The sequence below is a fragment of the Leptinotarsa decemlineata genome, unplaced genomic scaffold (assembly GCF_025532065.1).
Source record: "Leptinotarsa decemlineata unplaced genomic scaffold, Ldec_3_MD MMD2_tig00026282_RagTag_RagTag, whole genome shotgun sequence".
Taxonomy (NCBI): Eukaryota; Metazoa; Arthropoda; class Insecta; order Coleoptera; family Chrysomelidae; genus Leptinotarsa; species Leptinotarsa decemlineata.
In genome coordinates this window covers 19,294,738-19,314,031 of record NW_027412668.1, presented here as the reverse complement: position 1 = coordinate 19,314,031, position 19,294 = coordinate 19,294,738, and the positions used below count along the sequence as shown (strand labels likewise).

The 19,294-nt window shown below is 34.6% G+C and overlaps 1 protein-coding gene and 1 non-coding gene across 5 annotated transcripts in view; one reads left to right on the top strand and one right to left on the bottom strand.

The window, feature by feature from the left end:
- The window catches only part of LOC111512855 (SET and MYND domain-containing protein 4), a 32,820-nt gene extending 20,155 nt beyond the window's left edge, over nucleotides 1-12,665 (top strand). For 3 of the 4 annotated variants that reach the window (XM_074179974.1, XM_023169024.2, XM_023169025.2), the window contains 3 exons: nucleotides 2,497-2,715; nucleotides 6,241-6,456; nucleotides 12,335-12,665. In XM_074179974.1, coding sequence (XP_074036075.1) covers nucleotides 2,497-2,715; nucleotides 6,241-6,456; nucleotides 12,335-12,440 — 541 coding nt within the window. In that variant the 3' untranslated portion in view covers nucleotides 12,441-12,665. Of the gene's footprint in view, nucleotides 1-2,496; nucleotides 2,716-6,240; nucleotides 6,461-12,334 lie in introns of all 4 variants that reach the window. The other variant, XM_074179975.1, reaches the window with a different exon arrangement.
- TRNAH-GUG (transfer RNA histidin (anticodon GUG)) lies at nucleotides 9,501-9,572 on the bottom strand. The gene has a single exon. It is a non-coding gene; the product is annotated as a tRNA-His (tRNA).
- Nucleotides 12,666-19,294: the final 6,629 nt, after the last annotated feature.

The window sequence follows — 19,294 nt, the reverse complement described above, 5'->3', positions numbered from 1 at the left end:
GTATAATGTTCATATGAATAAATTGTCAAAATCTATCGCGGATAGCCATGAACAAAAAAGAACCAATAAGCGATAATACAGAAAAATACAGTAGGTAACTTAACTAGTTAACAGGTGCTAACAATAAAAATTATCGAAGCGTCTCTGTATGTCCACCTTCTCTTTTGATGAATCTAATTGTTCGCTCATAAAATTCGTTTAATGTAGATCGCAACACATTAGCGGGAATATTTCTGCAATGAACTCGTATTGAAGTTTCAAGCTCATCAACATTATTGAAGAGACGATCTCTGTAGACTTTTTGTTTTGAGTATCCCCATAAGAAATAATCAAGAGGTGTAAGGTCTGGAGAACGAGGAGGCCATCGAGGATCGGTATTAAGTCCTAACCCTTTATTACGAAATGTCCTATTCAGCCACTGAGAAACATTTCTAGTAGAATGGGCAGGACATCCGTCATGTTGGAACCATAACTTTTGCCGTTCTTCTGATACTATATCATCCAAAAACTCTCCTATTTCAGTTTCCAAAAAGTTCAAGTATTTGTGACCATTCAAACTCTCGCGAAAAAAAATGGACCTAGTAATTTATCATTTAATATACCATCCCAAACGTTTGTTTTCTGATAGTATTGATTTTTGTTGTCAATAATAAAATTTGGGTTGACATCTGACCACCATCTACAATTTTATGATGATAGAACCCCATTTGTTGTAAAAGTAGATTCATCTCCAAACACAATACATCGATTAAAATCTCGTTGTTCTTCTATTTCACTCTGAATCCACATGGTAAAATCATAGTCTCTTTCTTGGATTGTACAAGTGAAAGTAGGTTTGTAAGCATGGCACTTATGTTTCTTGAGAATACGCTTCACAGATGTTTTTTTTTATGCCGGTATAATCACTAATTTCTTGGGTGGACCTTCTAGGATTTTCTACTACTGCTTGAAGTACGTCAAGCTGGTTTTCTTCTGTGCATACAGGTTTCGTAGGCTCCGTATTATGTTTATATTCTAGTGAGCCGGCCTGTTTGAAATTCTTTAAAATTCTACTTACACTTGAATAGCAAATTTGTTTGTCTGGATGCCACTCGTTGAAAATATTTGCAGCTTCGCGCATTGTTTTATAATCATCGCTACAGATTAAAACTAATTCTGCCACTGAGCGAGGTATTTTTAATTAAGGACAAATATAAAAACGTTTTACAGGCAAGTTTTAAAAAGCCACACTATCAAACTACAGTATTGTTTTACGCCGTATGTGTTTTTTGTTCATGGCTATCCGCGATATATTTTGGATTGTTTTTTAATATCTGTTCCAGTTGAGGCATTGTTGTCAGAATTAAAGAAATTTTATACTTTTATTGACAGTTTATTCATATGAACATTATACTTAGTGAAGTATTCGCCTAGTTAAAAAGAGTATTATTCTAGAGTTCTGTTAAATATCGTTGCAACAACATGAAGTTGACGGTCACCTAAAAAAATACAAATCCAAGTAAATTTTACAAATACACTTTAATTTTATGAAAATACTCCAAACTGATTTGATTGTGGCTACTTGAAATACATATTAAATCAAAATAGTAAAAATATGTATCATACGGGGATAATTCAAAATTTTCCAAAAGAAAAAAAATTCAAATAGCCCATGACTTCGTATCTGAACATAACTTTCAATTCCAAGCAACTTTTCTCTTCAACATATTTCTATATTTTTTGAAATAAGGGTACTTTATTTTTGTCAAGAATGAAATTTTCTGAGAAATCGATAATAAAAAAGTTTCCCCTTTGTTACAGACTTAGTGGACCACACTGTATAAATTATCGTACTCAGAACCACCAGTGAATTTGTATAAATCAAAAAACTCACTAGATTTGAACACACTATACAAACCAAAAATTTTTTGTTTCATCAATTGAATAACAAATAAATCAAAAACTCCAAATATAAATTTCACAGAAATCAGTAATATTTCATAGTCATAACACTGGACAGACGAAATTATCATCAGTTAGTTATTTCAAATGAATATATATAAATATAAATAATTTTTTATGATGGAATTATAATATATAATACAATTCCTGGCGAAATGAAAAAAAAAAATAAAACTGCTCTCAAATTCAAAAATTAATTAAAAAAGTATTCAATGGATTGAATTAAAAATACAGGGTAATATGACTTTCATAAAGCCAGTATCATCTAAATATTTTTATATTAAATATGAAAAATTTCACATTTGATTGTTTGCCTATATTGATTATACTTGGTTTTCTCATTCAATTATTTATAATGGAGAAATAATTAGTTTTTAATGCCTATTAACAAACTTGTCATTCACTGATCATATTTATTGATTGTGTTTTCTTGTTCAATATTTCATTATTTTGTTAAATTTATATCTTTAGTTAATTTAATTGATCTCTATTTATGAACATATACTGTTTTTGGAGATAATAAAAACAATACAAAACATTAAGAGATGTTTACAGACATTTTGTAGGAAAGGACATAGTTATCAAAGCGTCCAGACCTTTGAAGCGTAACGAGATAATAGCAGAAAATTATGGTCCAATATTCACAAGGAAATGTCTTCAAGAACGTCAAATATGCCTGAATTCGAGATACTGGTTTCAGTGTCAGTGTAATGCGTGTATGTTCAATTGGCCTACCATAGATGGGGGATTGGACAATTTCAGCAAAAGAGTGAAGTTAGTATGTTCATATTTCTAGTTGAATTTCTTGAGATTTTGAGTATTTTGAAATGTTAGGCATCTGATTTGGTTTCAACCCATATTGTTATTGTTTCTGTGGTAGATACAACAAATAGCAAATCGCTTTCTGTCAACCTGTAGCTTCAACCTTACTTACATTCACTTGAATTTATATCGTAGCGGATGACACTTTTTCAGTATGAATATAATACCAAAAAAAATCAATGAACAAAAACTCACTTGAAAGTTAATACTTCTACTGCTGTAACTTTCATCTCATCCCTACTTCAGCATTTTCATCCACAAGCATTTGATCACGCATTGCTCATTCCATAGGACCAATTAATGCAATCAAAATTTTGTCTCAAGCAACAATTACTTTCTCTGAATTCGCTGAAAGATCAAAGAATAACATAGTTATATTTCCAAAACAAGAACTGCTACATTCTTCTAGATATGCGTTTCACCAATCGAGTTTTCATCTTCAGGAGATGAAGTGGACTATCTACTTCATCTCCCGAAGACGCCAACTTAATTGGCGAAACGCGCGTCGAGAATAGTGTTGCTGTTATGATGTTTGGAAACATTGTTTGTTTTGAATAGATTCTACGCCAAAGGTGCCAAGTCTACCTTTATCTTAGTATTGAATGACTGGCGATCCAGATTTTTTAAATAAGCTTAGGCGAGGCTAACCTTACGTCGCTTCTTTTCTCTGCACTTTCCGGATGGTAGAGGAGAACGGGCTTTATCTCTTCCTAGCTTGGAAGTGATTCCATTTACACTGTATTTTGTCACAAGCATTGGTGATATGAGAGAGACTTTCATATCATTTGGGTTTTAGTTGGGAGAAGTAGTCAATATTTACTTTTTCATAAAAGGGTCAAAAATAATATTTTCCAGAGGGATCTACGCTGATACTGCCCGTTTCGTCAAGACTAATAGGAAATGATGGTCTATGTGGAAACTTTGATGACCAGTTTCCGACATCATCAGAAAATCAAAGATGACCAATGTTTTCCATTGAAAATTTTATTTAATTACATTTTCATGTAAACATTATATTGAGAAAAGTAAGAATTTCTGACAGCCTGCCAAAAATATACAGAAAACAATTTTTGGACCCTCAGAACGAATTCGTAAGATATTATGTGGTAAATTCAGAATCCAGTTTCATACAATATACAGGGGTGCGCAAAAGTCCGGAATAAAATTAATATCTTTTCAACCAGTATTTTAGGAAAAAAACGCTGGAACACGTCAGTTGATTTCACGTTGTACGCATTTTTGGCAATAAAATGAAATATTTTTTTCAACCCCTTAGCTGCAACCCTCCCCAACTTTTTTTTTCAAATGCAAACCTATGCCGTGTATGGACTCATTGAAAAGCTCGTAAAGAATGGAATCTGACCATACCCTTTATTTTTTTTACTCATGCGGTTACCACGAAATGAGAAAAAAACTCTTTTAAAACCAAAAAAGATAGAAATAACTACTTAGTGCTATCTACGGGTGAATTAACGTTGCAAAAAACAAATAAGTGGTGATAATGTACGTTGCTCAACAATTGCTAAGGATCACCAGTACCTACTTTCTAAAAGTTTACAAATTTTAAGAACAGACCAACCGGGCCACAACACCACCACAACAAATTTTATTGATTTATGTGTAAAACTGATAACGTAATGTAGCATCAACATTCTGTGGATTTTATTTTTTCACCAAAAACTTACACATTAAATTAGTTCCATCCCAAACAATTGTTGACCAGTGTACCTCAAAAAGAGAAAAAGGTTGTTGCTTTTTTTGTATCAAAATGAATGCTCTGATAAGAACTATTGTCTTGACCCAGTTTTAAAATTGTGGCATTTCTGGGTGAAATTGAAATTGTATGTATGTTTAGTTTATTAATTGGGTACCTTCAAAGTGTTCTTTTTTAATTTGCTAAACAAAAATGGTATTGTCAGAGAGGCAGCGTATCGAAGTCTTGATATTCTTGGGAATTCGGAGTCAAAGTGAGGTGTGTACTTTATTTAATGCAAAATATCCGGAAAATCACATTTCCCAGGATACTGTGAGTAAGACCTTACACAAATTTAAAGAGCATGGTACAGTGAAGGAATTGCCCAGAAATGGTCGGCCACATGTTTTAGACGAAGATCAAAAATTGGACATTGCCGTATCTCTGTAGGAAGATCCACATTTGTCAACGGTTTCATTAGCCCAAAACAATCCTGCGTCTAGACGTACGATTGGGAGGTTTTTGAAAACAGAAAAATACCACCCATATAAGGTATGTCTTGTTCAAGAGCTCTTGGACTATGACAGGCGTTTGCAATTTTGTGAGGAAATGATGAGGCGATGTGACGAGAATAATGGGTTTCCTCTCAATACACCCTTTTCGGACGAAGCTACTTTACTTTTACATGGAGTAGTTAACAGGCACAACTATCGATTCTGGAGTCAGGAAACCCCACACTGGATATACGAAGCTCGTACGCAGCGTCCTCAGAAAGTAAATGTATGGGCAGGTATCATCAACAGAATATTAGGGCCATACTTTTTTGAGGGAAACCTTACAGCTGCACGCTACTTAGATTTTTTACGCTTTGAATTAGTTCCTGCTTTAGCTGTTATGTTTCCCAATGAAGCAGATCCAGATATTCCCACTGAAACACTTTGGTTCCAACAGGACGGCGCTCCTCCACATTTTGGTATTAATGTCAGAGATTATCTCGATGATATATTTGCAGGACGCTGGATTGGACGACGTGGCACAATTGAACGGCCGCCAAGATCCCCAGACTTAACGCCATTAGATTATTTCTATTGGGGATATATGAAAGACAAGGTTTATCAAAATAGGCCGGCTAATATTGAATATCTAAAAACCAGAATTAGAGTGGAATCACATAACATACTGGCTGAAGCCATTCGGAATTCCGTAGACGGGTTTTACCATCGCCTAGGAGCCTGCCAAGTAGAGGGTGGAGGCCAATTTCAGCATCTGTTACGTTACTTCACCCGTAGATAGCACTAAGATAGGTATTTGTAACTTTTCAAAAGAGTTTTTTCTCGTTTCGTTGTAACCATAAAAAAAATAAAGGGTATGGTCAGAATCCATTTTTACCAGCTTTTCAATGAGCCCATACACGGCATAGGTTTGCGTTTGAAAAAAAAAGTTGGAGAGGGTTGCAGCTAAGGGGTTGAAAAAAAAATCATTTTGTTGCCAAAAAATGCGTACAACGTGAAATCAACTGACGTGTTTCAGCGTTTTTTTCCTAAAATACTGGTTAAAAAGATATTAATTTTATTCCGGACTTTTGCGCCGCACCCCTGTATATGGAGGGCAGGAAATCAGTTTTCGAACGTGTATGGATTGTTCGACATATTACGGACTTCTCCAAATAACTTTTTGATTTTCGTTTTATTTTCTTTGGCAGTTACCTAATATCTATATATAAATGAATGATGAAACATATTTTTTTCTATTTCCTTTCATTACCACTTGTGATAAAATTCCAGATGTCCCACTGAAAGCTGTTCTTACTACTTCACGTTACCACTGCTGAAGGATTCAGTGAAGTGTCCGAAATGTAGCAAAGAAGTTACTTTAACCCAACAATATCAGTCTTTGAAGTTGTGCGAAGAACAATATGAAATTGGATCCCAACTGATGAATGAAAATCGACCAAAGGAAGCAATTGCAATTTTTTGCAAAGCAATCGATACTTTTCATAGGTAGGTACGTGACATAAAACTCAAGATTAGTCAATTTTAAGAACTGAAACAGATATATATATATATATATATATATATATATAGCATGTTATATTGTATGAAAGTAAGTCTATCATCAATGCTCTTTTGAATATCATATCCAGTGTAGTGGTAAGTTTTGAGGAGGGCAGACATTCATTCATAACATTGTGCGATCTATCGAAGGCATTTGATTGTGTTTCGCACAATATTCTGCTTGATAAATTTTCCTATTATGGTATCCGTGGACTGTTCCTTAAATTTTTTGAATCCTATTTGCACGATAGATCAGAGTGTGTATTATTACATGGGATTAAATCGAATGTAAAATCTGTCAAAAATGGTCTACCCCAAGGTTCTGTACTGGGTCCAATTTTGTTCATTCTATATATAAATGATCTATATTTTCATATACTTCCCAAAATGTTTTCTATTTGCGGACGATACTACTTTGGTGGAGTGTCACAGTACTGTGAATGATTTGACTATTTCTGCTAACGCCACCATGAAGTCTGCGAGTAACTGATTTGTTTCATATAGGCTTCTCCTCAACGAGGTTGAAAATCAAAATCTTATTATTTCCACAAATACAAATTTAACCTCTGGTAAATGTGTTAAGCTACTTGAGATCCATATAGACGACAGATTGAACTGGTCATGTCATGTTGACAAACTGGCCAAGAAATTATCAAGTGTAATATTTATGATTCATAGTCACATGGTATACGGCATAGTGTTGTGGAGGGATTCTTGTCATTCAAAAAAAAATGTTTGTATTGTAAAAAAGAGTTATACGTCTGATATCTGATGCCAACTTTAGAGATCATTGTAGCCCACTTTTCAATCATCTTGAAATTATGCCTCTTCCTTCAGCGTTTACGATGAAATATTGATTGAAATTCATAAAAATAGATCCAACTACATTTTACAATCGCAACAACATGATGATGAGAACTGAGAGATTCAGATCAAACACCTCGCAGAAAAATTCATTGAATTTGAAATTTTATAATAAATTACCCTGTCATATAAAACAACTCAGTTTCTACCGTTTCAAGCTGAAACTGAAGTAATTTTTTTTGAATCACTGTTTTCATTCCACAGATGAATATATGTTATATAACATAGATAATTCGTGTGACTGGGAGTAAAGATTATTCTCATTGATTGTATTTGTTATTGTTAACATTGTTCTGCTATAAAAACATTGTGATATTTGCATATTATTTGTCAAGTCAAATACGTTTATTATCTCTTTCGGTTTGTTACATATTTTTATACATATTTACATTCTTTGGTGCCCTGCATTAGGCTCGTGCCTCTTCAGGTGCTGTGTTGATTTGTGAGTTTACTTTTACATAGTGATTGAGGTTATTGGGTTAGTGTTTGTGTTATCTTAGTCCAAGTTTGTAGTTATTGTGGTGTTGCTATTGGTTTGTTCTGTGTTGTCCATGGGTCTTCTTTTCTTCGTGTGTTGGTCTTCTTGGTGGGTATATTCGTGTGACTGAGAGAAACGATATAACAATATATTTATAATTTTTTTTAACTTGTTACAAATATTTGTACATATGTATCACGTAGCCAATAAACTGTCGAGTTTTCTCTTTGGTTTTCTGATTGATGCGGCCATTACTTGATGAAGATCCATAGTAATTTCATAAACTATATATACCTCACGATTTGATCTCCACAAACTTATTTCGCTAACACAGTAGCTTTGTCAACAGTGATTTGAATACTACACGTTGCTTCTTACACTAATATTTATATAATATAGGTAATCATAATTGAGACTAACTCCAACAAATTACCTAAACCTCTACCTGTAGTACCTCTTCAATTATGATCACCTGAAGCATATTACCTCACTTCTACTTAAATGGTTATTCTAGATTTGCAATAGCGTTCATATTCAATTCAAAGGCTGTGAGAAAAGATGCAGAACCCCGATACGAAACGATCATCGACACAGAGAAGAAGACGAACACAAACGGTAGATGAACGTACGGTGGTCGATGGGAATGAAAATGGATTTTGGTAACGAATCTGTGGCTGGAAATCTGTGAAGACACATCAATTTGGACCTGACCTACAGAGCATGGCACAGGAAAAAGCGAGAAGAAAAACAAAGCAGATTCGAAGATGTCTCAGTAATGGAAGTTGAAAAACTTATCAGCAATAAGAATCCAGGCATGATGTTATTGCCAAAGTTTGAGACCGATGGTATTTCTTTTCATCACGCAATGTTCTATTGTATCGCAAATTGTAGAGGCCAAACATGATAACGGTACTGCACCAATTGGTCTTACCATGACTAAAAGTCAAAGATCTGATTTGTCTGTTCGGAATCTGTTTTTCGGTTAACCAGCTGTCGCTCCACTACGAACGACAACTCTCAAAAGTTGAAACTTGCGCGTAACAAGGACTAACGAGATTTTATCTTTTAACGTGTGATTCCTAGCACGAGTTGGAAGATAGAAAGTGAAAATCGATCGTCCGGCCTCGCGGCTTGAACTACCGTTTTACACAGCGGTCGATTGAGGGAGTGGAGTAAACCACCCACGTCAACCCAACCGGCTACCGTCCCACCGATGTTCTAGACAATGATATAAAAGATAAACGAGGCTTACCAAGGTGATCCGTTGCAAAACCAAACTTCGATATCAAACACTGAACGAGAGTTGTCTTTTACTTCAGCTTTCACCAAAGCAAAGCGACTGGTTGAAAGAGTGAAAGTAAAAGCTGCAAAGAGGACGAATATCGTTCTCTTTGGAATATTCGTGGATTTAGTCTTCAGTTGATTCCATAGATGACGAATTCGTGAAGGTGGAAGTCATTGTTCTTACTTTTCAGGCTTGTCCTTCAAGAACAGTTGAATTCAGCCAATCATTCGTGGTTCAGCCTAGCACCACTGATCATGAAAACTTCGTTTTTAGGATCTGATTTCAAATTTGAATGAATTCAAGAATAGAGAAATATTCAAAAATATAATTAACAAATAGTAATAGGTAATAAAAAAGTACTCCTGCCGTGACCAGGATTCGAACCTGGGTTACCACGGCCACAACGTGGGGTCCTAACCACTAGACGATCACGGCTATCAGAGATTATATCAATATCTAACATGAAATTCAAAAGATTCATTATGGACTTCTAAGAAAGTATATAAACCTGTTGTTCAATGGAGCGTATAGATCGTTAACCAGACGAAATTGTAAGTTGGCAGCAACTCGTCAGTAACGCTTGTTACTCAAGAAGAAATAGTTGGGATGCTGTAACAGATGTCTATATGATTACTGAAGTTATTTTACATCTCCGCTTACTTTGATGATATTTTAATAGGTGCTGGTGACATCTCATTGTATACAAAACCATAAAGAACTCTTATTTGATTTGAAAGGGTTATATTTTTAGGAGTGATTAATTTTTTGGGAAAGAAAGTTTTTGGCTTTCTACTACTCCATCTGATACAAAAAAAAAATGGATGAGAGAATCTTCCAAAGAAAGGAAGGATTAATCAATTTGAAAATAAGTAACTCTATACATGGATGTGTAGATCATGCAAAGAAGTAACTTTCAGACACAAACTGAAAGAAAATCCTCCTGAAACAGCTACTTTCATATAAACATTGAATTACACGAAAGAAAAAATTCTTTCGAAACAAATACTTTTATATGAACACTGAATTATACAGAAGATTCTCTATTCAGTTTGTATATCAAACATTCGTGGAGGAATAAGAATCAGATATCATTCACATGAGTTCTACTTTGAATGACTGTTAATAAATTGTACTCACATGGAACACTGTCACCCTAACTGGTATACACGTGTTTCGCCTTAAGACACTTGCCCTAAGGCTCTTCAGTACCAAATTGGATAACATTATAGAAAATACACACACTTCATTCATGAATTACGATTTTGAATGTCACGGAATAAGCTTGATCTGCTTATGTCATCGATGACATCGTAATGACATTCATTCACCTATTTGTTTATATGAAAGTAGCTGTTTCAGGAGGATTTTCTTTCAGTTTGTGTCTGAAAGTTACTTCTTTGCATGATCTACACATCCATGTATAGAGTTACTTATTTTCAAATTGATTAATCCTTCCTTTCTTTGGAAGATTCTCTCATCCATTTTTTTTGTATCAGATGGAGTAGTAGAAAGCCAAAAACTTTCTTTCCCATAAAGAACTCGTTTTGATGAAATACCTATTTTATGTGAGAGTAGTACTGGACCTACTAGAAATGATATATGAAAATATGTAATAAATTTCAATGATATAGGTACATATTTGAGGAGTGAAAAATTAATAGTGAACGTTTTTTTGATGTGGTCAGTCGATGGTATAAAAACATTTTTTATCCTGGATCAATGAACCAAGCAACAATGATAAAAATGTAAACCGTAGTACTTTATTGGCAAAAATATGTTATTATTAACTTTGAAAATACATTTTGCAGAAATGCAAAACACTTAAAAATACATTTCAGAACTAATCTCATCATTCACAATATGAAACTAATCAACTTTTGTTTTATTGATTTCTTCATGTCTACTTCCTTCCTTGGTTTGATTTGGTGTAACTCAGAAGTTATCGTAAGCATCTGGAAAAATATAAATTTTCAGAATTATATTGAACTTATATGATTATAAATTTAAAATTTAATTCATGCAGACGTCGCCGTGGTGTCGATGAAAAAGGTGAACGATGCGACCTGTGTTCTTAGAGGGAAGGCTCTTCAACAAGAAGCTGAAGAAAAATGTCAGATTGTAAATACACTCAGACCTTTTTCTGTGATCGAAAACGACAACAAATAGCTGATGTTGACAACGATATTATCACTTTATTTAATACCGTAGTACAGAGCCGTTCCGTAGTTTGTCGCCCTGGGCAAGATTTCGTTATACGTCATCCCAAACCCTAGCCGAGAATTATCTCACTAAAATGTCAGATTCCAGAATCATGAATTGCAATATTAAAACAATTTATTGATGATAAATATATATTTACCCTGAGATACAATATAAATTTATGAACACAAAGATAGGTACAATGAAAATGTTAAAGGCATAAACAATAATAAAATTTGGCTACCTGCCCAAAACCGCACTATTAGACTGTAGTAAACATTCAGTGTTTGATTTATTCCAAACGATTCATGAAAAAAATGCAATGCCAATTTGAAGAATCATGTCACTGATCCTAAAGAAGAAGTGTATGAAACTTTTTTGTAGATAATTATACGCAAATTAAATCACTATATGAACATTTCGACGCTAGATGTTGTGGTTTTAGAGCTATTCACATAAAATGTAATGTAAAAGAGAGACCTTTGGTGACTTTCTTTACTCGATCCTATACCCCACCTCCTAGTACATAGTTTTAGTATATTTCTCAGGGCTCTATTTTCTACATGTCAAGTAGGCAAATACATGAGAATATTTTGCTGATAGGAAATCTAAGAAGACCACAAAACTGAAGTAAATTCGAGCAAAATTTCGGGCAATAGATAGTACAGAATAGAAATCTGAAAATTTGAATAAATTGCCTAATTGCTCGAAAGGAAAGAATGTGGAGATTACTTTTACTTATACTTTTAACTTTTGGCCTATTCGCGCATACCCAATGTGTGATCTGAAAATCCTACTGTTCTCGAGTTTTTTGCAAAAGTGGAGAGACTTTGGACAAATATTCTTTGAATTATCACTATTCATTCCATTGGATTGTCAAATATGGATATTTATGAGTAAATTTTTCACATATTTTTTTATGGACAACATGTCTCACCAGATTCTTTTTAAAAATCGAATTGTTTTCGTTTGAATTATTCGTTTTTTATTTGTTTCAGAATCTCCTGTCCACCTCACAAGGAAACTCATACAGCACAGGAAAAATTACAGTTATGTGTTGCATCTTTCGGCAACGTTTCGGAAACACTTGTGAGGAGAAACTGATCATATCTAGATTATAGAAACAGATAAATGTTCATAATGGGGTGCTCCACGAAATTATCACTCAAAATATTGAAATTTGTTCATTTGAGGATTATAATTTGAAAAATGACTTTCGATATATGAATCAGTATAATTATTTTCACATGTTTAGTGAAAATCTCAAAATAAAATGTTTTTGAAATACCTTACAAAAAAACATCAAAAATACACAACATTATCAAATTGTTCAAATTCTTCATTGAAGAAACTACCTGAGTTGACATTCGTGAATATATTTCAGAACCACTGAATCATTTATTCAATGCCATTTTTAGTTCAATATTTTTCGATATTGGAAGTACCGGCCAACTTAATTATTATCAAAAGAATTGAGAGATGTGTTTTGCCATCACATAAAATAATAATAATGATTCGTTGGATAAAAAATTCCCACTAATTGCACATTTCTTGAGCTTGCAAAACTGAAAGAAAAAACTCTTCCGAAAAAACTACTTTCATATAAACATTGAATTATACGAAAAACATTCCTCTATATATACAAAAAACATTTTTTCCTATTCAGTATTCACTCCCAAACATTTGTTATGCAATTGAATTATATATTAATCACAGATTTGCTACTCAATATGGAAGATTCCCACATTTTTTTATATAAAGATGAAGAAGTAGAAAGCAAGAATCTTTCTTTCCGAAAAATGAGTGTCTCCTAAAAATATACCCCATTCTTGGGCTGGGATTACATCAAATAAGCGAATGATTGTCATTACGTACTGTCATCGATGAGATGAGTCGATTTAACTCATTCGTGACAAACAGTAGTAATTTTATTATTTTTTATTTTATTTTATTTTGTAATGTTATCTAGATTGGTGCTGAAGAGGAAATAAGGCAAGTGTCCTATTCCGAAACGTCAGCTGTCCGTCATTGAGGATGACGGTTTCCATGTTAGTGAAATTTCACCTCTTTCAAGCTATATTATGTAGCAATCATGTGAATGATATCTGATTCAATTCTAAAACGAATGTTATAGAATTGTGTTTTATTGTATAATTAAATTTTTATGTGACATGTTTTTATTGAAAAAAAGAAGGTAATACAAATTATGAAACAAAAATTAAATGGCGCTACGGGCGCTGATTGATTCCAGTGGCGCATTTGCTTTTTCGGCTGCAGAAAAATCCTAAAAAACCTGCAGCACCACATCATCTGAAGATCTTCATCTGCCAATACCCTTTCTTTCATAGAATAAGATGTAGGGTGTCTTCAGAGGCTCCAATAAATTCAAGATATTGCCAGAATATTTAGTGTCACGACTATCGTCAAACTAGATTCAACGCCAGAAACACAGAGAACAATGACTGCATGAAGATTATAATAGTGGTCTGCTAGATTGAATTGTTCATCTATTTCGAACCTTTGGAAGAGTTTGGTGCTTCCGTCAGAGGTTGAGCCATGTTTGAAGATCATCAGTGTTATTATTAGATCGACTAGTGCCACAGCTATACTTGTTGTCTTATAATAGTCAGTTAATTTGGCGCATATTTGGCAATACAGTTGACCATCACCCGTAAAAAGTTTTATTTTCAGATGATTTAACAATAAACTTTGTACGGTCTGGTTATCAGTCATATTAGGAAACGCTTCTTGAAGTTCCAGAAAGTCACATACATTTTTGCTACCTATTGAACATGTACTACAAAGTAAACTAGTGGGGATTTTTCCAGCAAAAGATCTACAAACACAAGACGAGATAGACTGTACGGAATCATTCAATCCTGAGCTGTCAGGAGTATTGATTCTGCTATTATTTTGCTCACGAAGAGTATTCAACAAGAACCCAAAGAATTCGGAACAATCCTCTTGTTGTCCTAACCGAGTATCTAGTGGACTTTAAAGACTCCAGGAAATCGGTTGGAGGGAAAGATGATACATTCTTACGAAACTGCAGCTGCATGAACAGGTGTTTGTGTTTGGTGAATAAGTAGGAAACATTCTCGTACTCGTTCATCGTTGAAACCTCGTTCTTGAAATTTTTCGTCATGAACAATGCTGTTCAAGTAGCTGTAGCAAGTGTTTCTTAAATAATATAATCCAATTTCCTTCGCAAGTTTTTCAGGACAATTGTTTACTGATTCGTAAGGAAGAACACGTTTCACATAATCTGCATTAGAACAATTTCTCAAGCTGCAATCGATTCTTCCAAGTGATGAAAGGTTTTGTAGAGGGATCGATTCGACTTTTGCCAAATCAAGCTTTTCCACTGAAAGTCATCCAAAACTACGAGGACTGCAGCTCATATATGGGGGTTAAGAATGACGTATGTCCATTGCCCGCACTGAAAAAGAAGAAGGTGGAACAATCACTTGAGAATTAACCTTGATAGGAGACTGATGAAAATACACATATCGGCTTGTTTTGAAAAAAATTTAGTTCCGTGAAAGTAGTTTTCTTTCGTGTAAATCAATCTTTATATAAAAGTAGTTATGATCTTTACATTTTTGTATGGAGTTTATTTTAAAATTAATTGCTTCCTTCCTTCCTTTGGAAGTTCAAGTGGAAGTGACAAATAAATATTGTCGTTGTACTTCTGAAAAGACTATTCACGAATTCCATTTATTTTCGTTCGCATGATGAAATATTCCCTGGATTCCATGTGTAATGAAATATGTGTTCATATTCATGGAATGTTTATATTCGGAGAGAAGGATGTCGCCAACAGCCGTGAAAAACGTGACAGTGAATTTGTGAAACTATATTCCTTTGCGTAATATATGTCGATGCATGTTCACAATAAAACGAATACGAATGAAATCCCTTGCGATTTGTTCCAATATTCTGATACGTTTTCATATGAAACTTGTTATTTTATTACAAATCAAGTCGAAACAGTGGGGGTATTTCAACTGACATGTATGTCAATCCATTTTTTATTTCGAACGTTTGTCGCCTGAGAGAATCAAAATGTAAATTGTATTGAATATTACTGGAGTTTTTTCCCAACACCAAATCGTTATTTTTAACACCTCGACACGTGTTTCGATCACCAAGAGATCATCTTCAAAGAGGAAGATTAAAACTTCCTCTTTGAAGAGGAAGATAAAAAAAGATTTTTAAAACTTCCTCTTTGAAGAGGAAGATAAAAAAAGAGTTTTAATCTTCCTCTTTGAAGATGACCACTTGGTGATCGAAACACGTGTCGAGGTGTTGAAAATAACGATTTGGTGTTGGGAAAAAACTCCAGTAATATTCATTACTACACCAAAGGTTCCAAACAGTGCATCATAAGTAAATTATATTGATAAGAAAATCCACCTTAAATCATTTCTAAATCTTAAACATTATGTGTAGGAATATTTGCTGAATATTACCATCACTGGTAAGGGGAAGAAAAAACTGAAAAACTATATAGTAATCGACCCTTGTCAGCAGCAGTTTACATCACCGTCTCAGCTGACAGTTCACATCAGTATGGACAGTACAAACGTGCTGCGTTGAATATTCTAGTGCATCGTCTTTTTTTCAATACAGGCTATAGTATATTTAAATATATTCAATAATCAATAATACAACTCTCACTTTGTTTGAACTTAACAACAATTAAATAATAATTGCACAAAGAAACTTTCCCTCAGTTATCTCAAAAGTGCGATTTTGTTCCATCCTTTTCATAAAAGAGGACGTATGCTTCTCCACTCACGAGCGATTTTGGTGAAATTGGTGTATTTCTGCTACGCGCCAGTTTACGGGTGTCCAGCAATATGCTGTATAATTCCATCTGTAAGTAGTCCCACTGTGATTTAAAAGTGCATATATATTATAACAAGTAACCACATTTTCTGCTGCAAAATTGTCCATATCCAATCCTTCCAGAGGAAATTCGATAACATCATTCAATTTGCCTCTAAATCTTTCCATAAGATAATCTTTTTAACTGAATTACTAAAATATGGGAAAACTTGTGGATTTATAGGTGCATTTTCTCCTTTCCTTGCAATTCGAACACGTCGGTTTTTCATTTCCATCCAAAGTTTCTTCTCTTGTAAACGAATCCAAGCATTGCTACAAATTCAATTGGTCGGTTCTTTGTGGTATGGAGAGAGACAAAAAGACAGAAAGGATCAAAGGTTACTGATGAGTGTCCACAGTGTGTGCATTTTATCGTTGATTTCAATTGACCAACGAAATTATCTACAATCTTAGAGTTATGCATCCTCAAATATGTGAGCCATGGCTCTTGTACATTTTTGTTGTCGTTCAATTTTTCGTCAATCTCCGTTAAGATTGGTTAAGATTTCTCATTAATTATATTCTTCATGTAAACCTTAAAGATAACAAAGAAACTCCTGGGCGTCTTGATGGGAATTACCCATGAGTCGAGGAGCAAAACTTTGAATCTGATTTTTTAAGGAGGCTGTATTTACTACTATATCAAATGAATCTTCTGCCCACAACCCCTTGATGACTTCTGCAAACGATTTGATTAAAGCACCCCCCGTACTAGAAATACTAGTATTGATATCTTTCATGGATTCATCCTTCTTCAAATATTCCAATAACCATCTCGTATTTGATAAACATTGGATTACGCTGTTCATGAAATAGGTATTACCAATATTTTTCAACCCATTCAACCCAAGGGTTTTGACTGAAGAGTTTATTACTGGGCAATTCGAAATGTCCTCGAATTCCATTTCAGGATTTTGCTGAGAGAAAGTATTTTTTTCATTTGCTTTTGTTTTGATTCCACACAGTGGTTTGTTATTACCTCTCTTTTCTTCATAAAGTTTGTTTTCAGGAAACATGTAAAATTCATCAAGTTTTTTACAATTGTCACCTCACAAACCACAAGAGGAGACTAAATCATCTGTCGGTAACAAATAAGACAGATGGGTATCCGCGGCTAAGCTAAACAGTGGAGACGGGAGTGGGTTAAACAACTTAGCAAATTTCAAATAGATCTTAATGGGCGCCAGGTAAATTTAATCCTCCAGATACCCTAAGTAACTCACAATATCAATAACTTACCAATTAATATTGGAAATAAAAGATAAAGATCCCCAATATGATTTATTCAGTAATCCTAACTTACATGGATTAACCAACAACGCTTCTAAGACAACAATGCAATATTCACACTACTACGCGATGTTCAAATGTCCATACAAGAGCGCGGTGTATCTAACCACGAATTCAATCAGCCATAAATTACGGTAGTAACGACGCTCAAAAAAAACTACAATACGTCGAGTAAAACTACCACGAAAATTGAGTAGGTGAAATCGTAAATACTAGTATCGGATGGTAAGACAAACTCGTTGCGTCGCGTGAGCTCAGGCGTAGGCGCATCGGTGTCAATCAGCAATCGTGAAAGGAAGAATATACCTCAATTTCCGTTTCACAAATATCTATGTCAATCAGGTATCAATAAACAAACTCTTAATCAATAAACGATAAACAAACACTATATCAAACAGGTATCAATAAACAGAAGGGCAAACAATTATTTAAATATCTCAGTATAGCACAAATTTTCAAATAAATCAATTATAACTTGCGTGCTCCTTTTGGGCCACCCGGTATATGGTGTTAGGCTACCCTGTAGTATGGCGGAAATGGATCACCCTGTAGCACCGGAGATGGATCACCCTGTAGCACCACCAAGATAGATCACCCTGTAGCACCGGTGGATCACCCTGTAGTACGGCGGAGATGGATCACCCTGTAGCACCACCAAGATAGATCACCCTGTAGGGCACGACAAGCTGGACCAGTAATGGATCACCAAATAAGATCCAGAAAGAAAATAAAGGAAAACAGGAACCCTTGACGAAGACAAAAAAAAAGCAGGAAGAAAAACAGGAAGAAAAAAAGCAGGAAGAAAAAGCAGGAAGAAAAACAGGAAGAAAAAGCAGGAAGAAAAGCAGGAAGAAAAACCCTACGGAAGAAAATTCTCAATCAGAATCAGATAAAAACAAGGTGAGATTCAACCCCCATTCAATAGGACTATTTGACTAATCAATACCCCTGGTATATTTTCATCAAGCAAAGTAGCAAGATAACAAGAGTATATTTTTGGGTGCCCTGTATAACCATATGATCCGTAAAAATCAAGAAAATTGAATGAGTGTTGAAACCTCTCTTCAATACTAATATTCATTTGAGATATAACGATGGAATCAGAAATTACTAAACTCATCAAAAACACATTTAATGGTAAAATTCTTACCCTGGCCAAGGGGTTTTCTATACGTTTCTTCGTGTGCGGTGCTCTGCACGGAAGTCCTACTGGGACTTGATGAGTGACTGAGGGCCTTCTGTTTCTTATGAATCTAGAGACGAGAAACGAAGGTTGTAGAATTGAAGAAGTGATATCATAGCTAAGATCACATGAGAGATGCGACAGTGATTCAGACATACCTAATTTCGGAAATCCTCCCACCTGGCACGAGTTCGGTAACCACCACAAATCCTCAAAAGAGCTTAAGTTTCAGACTGCAAATATCCACACCAAAATGACCAATCAGTCTTCCACTATACAATCCTGACTTGTAGAAATAATCCCCGTGAAGGATGGCACAAATACAACCAAATATATCCTACAATCAGTCTGATGGTACCCTTTGAACTCCGAACCAAGCTCACCGAAGGTTAACTTCCAAATACTAAGCGACTGCCACATCTGACAGCTAACCAGTTGTTGCCACAGTGCATCCAATCTACACTACAAGCACCAAGGGGGCGCTGTGCACAACATCATAAATCTAACAATTCCTCCACAGCCACTTGATACATCATTAACAAGTCCATGACCCATCAAAACTCCTTCTCAAAGCAATGCAACCCTAAAACAACCC